Below are 2,897 nucleotides of genomic sequence, written 5' to 3' on the forward strand. Positions count from 1 at the left end.
AATAATTAATAATTATAAAAAAATATTTTATGTATTAAATTTAAAACTTAGAAGAAAAAAAAACGAAAAGAAAATTGGCATTTTGGCATATTCGGAATCTGTGGGGAGTAGCAGCAGTAGGTACAGCCGCAATTAGAACACAAACAAGAAACAAACGTAGCTCCAAACTTTCAACTCTGCAACACTTTCTGAACCATTAAAGCTTAAAGCTCACACCTTTCAGTTTTGGGGTTCGAATTCCACCTTCCAACTCCACAAAACGACAGAACCCTATGGCCGTTTCAGCAGCAAATTCACTTTCCTTTCTCAACACTGTCTCTGTCACATAAACAAAACAACAAACACATCATCTTCATATCATCGAATTTGAGATTTGGATTATTTGTTAAGAAAAAAAAGAATGCAGAGCATAGAGAAGGTCATGTAATGTAATGAAATTATATAAAATTAGTTGTGGGAGTGTTAGGTAACTATTGGGGCCGATTTGTTTTGAATGATTGAGTTTTTGATAGTACTTATTGTACACTTAATTGCAGAAGGGATATGTCATTCAATATCATGTGGAAATGGAACCACGAGCAATTCAATGAAATCTCCTATTGATGGTAGAAGAGTGCATGACTTTACTGGCATGAGGTGCTTACATGAGTAACGGTTATCTAATATCTATCCTTATTCACAGAAAAGATTGATCTGCTCACTGTTCTCTTGCTGATATGATTGTAACTGCTCACCCTTGATCCACATGAACACAATATTCATGTGTTATTAACTATATGTTGTTGTCGTCGTTGTTTGTTGCAAGATTTGAATTCTCTCAACCAAGTAATTTTATGGCATTTCACATGATTTGAAGAGGAACCACCTAGGATCATGAAAATAAGAATGTTATAGTTTTAAATTAGTAATATAATTATTGATCATATCACAACAATATTTTCGGTTGGCCTTATTCTCTTGATTCTGCAACCAAATATCCATCCAATGTTATTCAGTGGCAATTGACAAAATCAAAATGTGTGTCTGCATTTTGTTATATCGGTTCATTATCGTCACATTTCTAATCTTAGCTTTAGGAAGTTATTGTTCCTGGAAGATATAACTTGCATTGTTTACTGAAAATCGTTTTGGTTATCTTTAGAGGCAAAAGTTCAGTTTTTGGATCATCACACTTCCTTTGGCTGTCCATGGGTCACGATCTGTGCCTTTCAAAGGTTTGTGTTGCTGCAGACTATTCAGATTCTGTACCGGATTCATCTAATTACATGAATAAACAAGGTTATCATCCTCTTGATGCATAATTTAGTGCATTTCATTTGCTGGACATATTGAAGCATCTGTATGCTTATATCAACTTGACCTTTTTGTATGTATTAGGCTAATAGAAATGCTTTGCTGGTATTTCCTGGAACTGTACACTGTGAACCACATGAACAGATTTCATGGTCTGAGTTTCAATATCTTGTTGATGATTATGGAGGTTTGTATATATGTGTGCGTGTGTATGTGAAATGCGAATTATCATGTGCTTGCATTATTTAATGATTTAACATTAATTTAATCACTGAATGCTTAAGCTTTCTATTGCCTTTTTCTGTGTAGACATATATTTCATAATCTCTGAAGACGCAAACATTTTGGAGGATCGTGGTGCAGATAACCCAGTGGTAAGAACTGTGCAGATACACCTTAAAAGCTAGCTATTAAGGAAGAAAAAACCACTTTCCTTAAATACAACATCAAACATCCCATACTACCTGATGTGAGACTTTGGACATCCCATAATATCCAAGTCTCTTAACAATATACCACCCGTGGAGAACCGATGTCCATGGCAACTTCACTCTATCAACACTGACCACAACAAAAACTTTGATTACATTGTTAAGTATATAAGGAAAGTGGGAAACTACACCTTAAAAGTTAGCTATTAAGGCGGAAGAATCACTCCTTAAATACAACATTAAGCATCCCATACTACCTGATGCGGGACTTTGGGCACCCCATAATACCCAAGTCCCTAAGAGTAGCCTTATTTATTTCATCGAAGTTGTGGTTGTGAAATTGACGTTCAAGATTTGACTCTCTTCAGAATGCTTTGATTGGAATGGACATTCCCATATATGATAATAGAAGAACAGCTAGTCAATATGACCTTTTTGATGCTGGAAGCAATGAGGAATTCCCATTTGATGATGACTATGTTGAGGTTTGCATTTTCAAATGCTTAGGTTACAGAATGTTATTAGTTGTTCTAGCTACTACTTCTATTGTATGCACAAAATTTACAATGTTATTTTCTGGTAACAGGTTCTGGAGATGGAAGAATCTAATTTCCCAGTGAATTGGGGGCTGCCAGATACTACCAGCATTGTTCATCCTATTTACTTTTCCAAGTGCTTAACAAAGGTTCTCTCCCTCCCCCCCACCAAAAACACACCAAAAAAAAAAGGAAAAAACTTTTCTTTCCTCTGTCCCCTTTTTTTTTTCGTGTTGCATGGTAGAACTGATTACTAATAGTTTCAAGAAATGATATTGAATCTTTGTAAAATTCTTATGCAGGCTTTGAACATGGAATATGACAAGAAAATGAACCATCCTTCAAATGGTGTTTCTATTTTGGGGTATCTTAGACCCGCTTTTGTTGACGAAGAGTCATATCTGAGAATGATATGTCACCCCGAAGATGTGGATGGATACAACTTGGAACGTATAGGTATCTGGTTTTTCTAATCTTGATATTCTGGATCATCTGATTTCTTGTTTATAATTTGCTATAAAGTCATTATGGTTTTTCCATGAGAAACTTTTTAAAGTTGTACTCCTTTAAAATTGTTGCAGAAAGATCTTGTGTAGTTGAGTGAAGTTGTGTATTTATTTTATTAAACATTCAAAAT

The 2,897-nt window shown here is 34.9% G+C and overlaps 1 protein-coding gene across 1 annotated transcript in view; it reads left to right on the forward strand.

Moving 5' to 3' along the window:
- The window catches only part of LOC107609703 (uncharacterized protein At3g49140), a 4,295-nt gene continuing 1,802 nt past the window's right edge, over nucleotides 405-2,897 (forward strand). Inside the window, exons 1-7 of the mRNA XM_021107062.1 lie at nucleotides 405-636; nucleotides 1,142-1,295; nucleotides 1,378-1,480; nucleotides 1,603-1,667; nucleotides 2,093-2,209; nucleotides 2,311-2,409; nucleotides 2,563-2,716. Of these exons, the coding sequence (XP_020962721.1) occupies nucleotides 494-636; nucleotides 1,142-1,295; nucleotides 1,378-1,480; nucleotides 1,603-1,667; nucleotides 2,093-2,209; nucleotides 2,311-2,409; nucleotides 2,563-2,716 (835 nt within the window). The 5' untranslated portion in view covers nucleotides 405-493. The remainder of the gene's footprint in view (nucleotides 637-1,141; nucleotides 1,296-1,377; nucleotides 1,481-1,602; nucleotides 1,668-2,092; nucleotides 2,210-2,310; nucleotides 2,410-2,562; nucleotides 2,717-2,897) is intronic.

The sequence above is a fragment of the Arachis ipaensis genome, chromosome B07 (assembly GCF_000816755.2).
Source record: "Arachis ipaensis cultivar K30076 chromosome B07, Araip1.1, whole genome shotgun sequence".
NCBI lineage: Eukaryota > Viridiplantae > Streptophyta > Magnoliopsida > Fabales > Fabaceae > Arachis > Arachis ipaensis.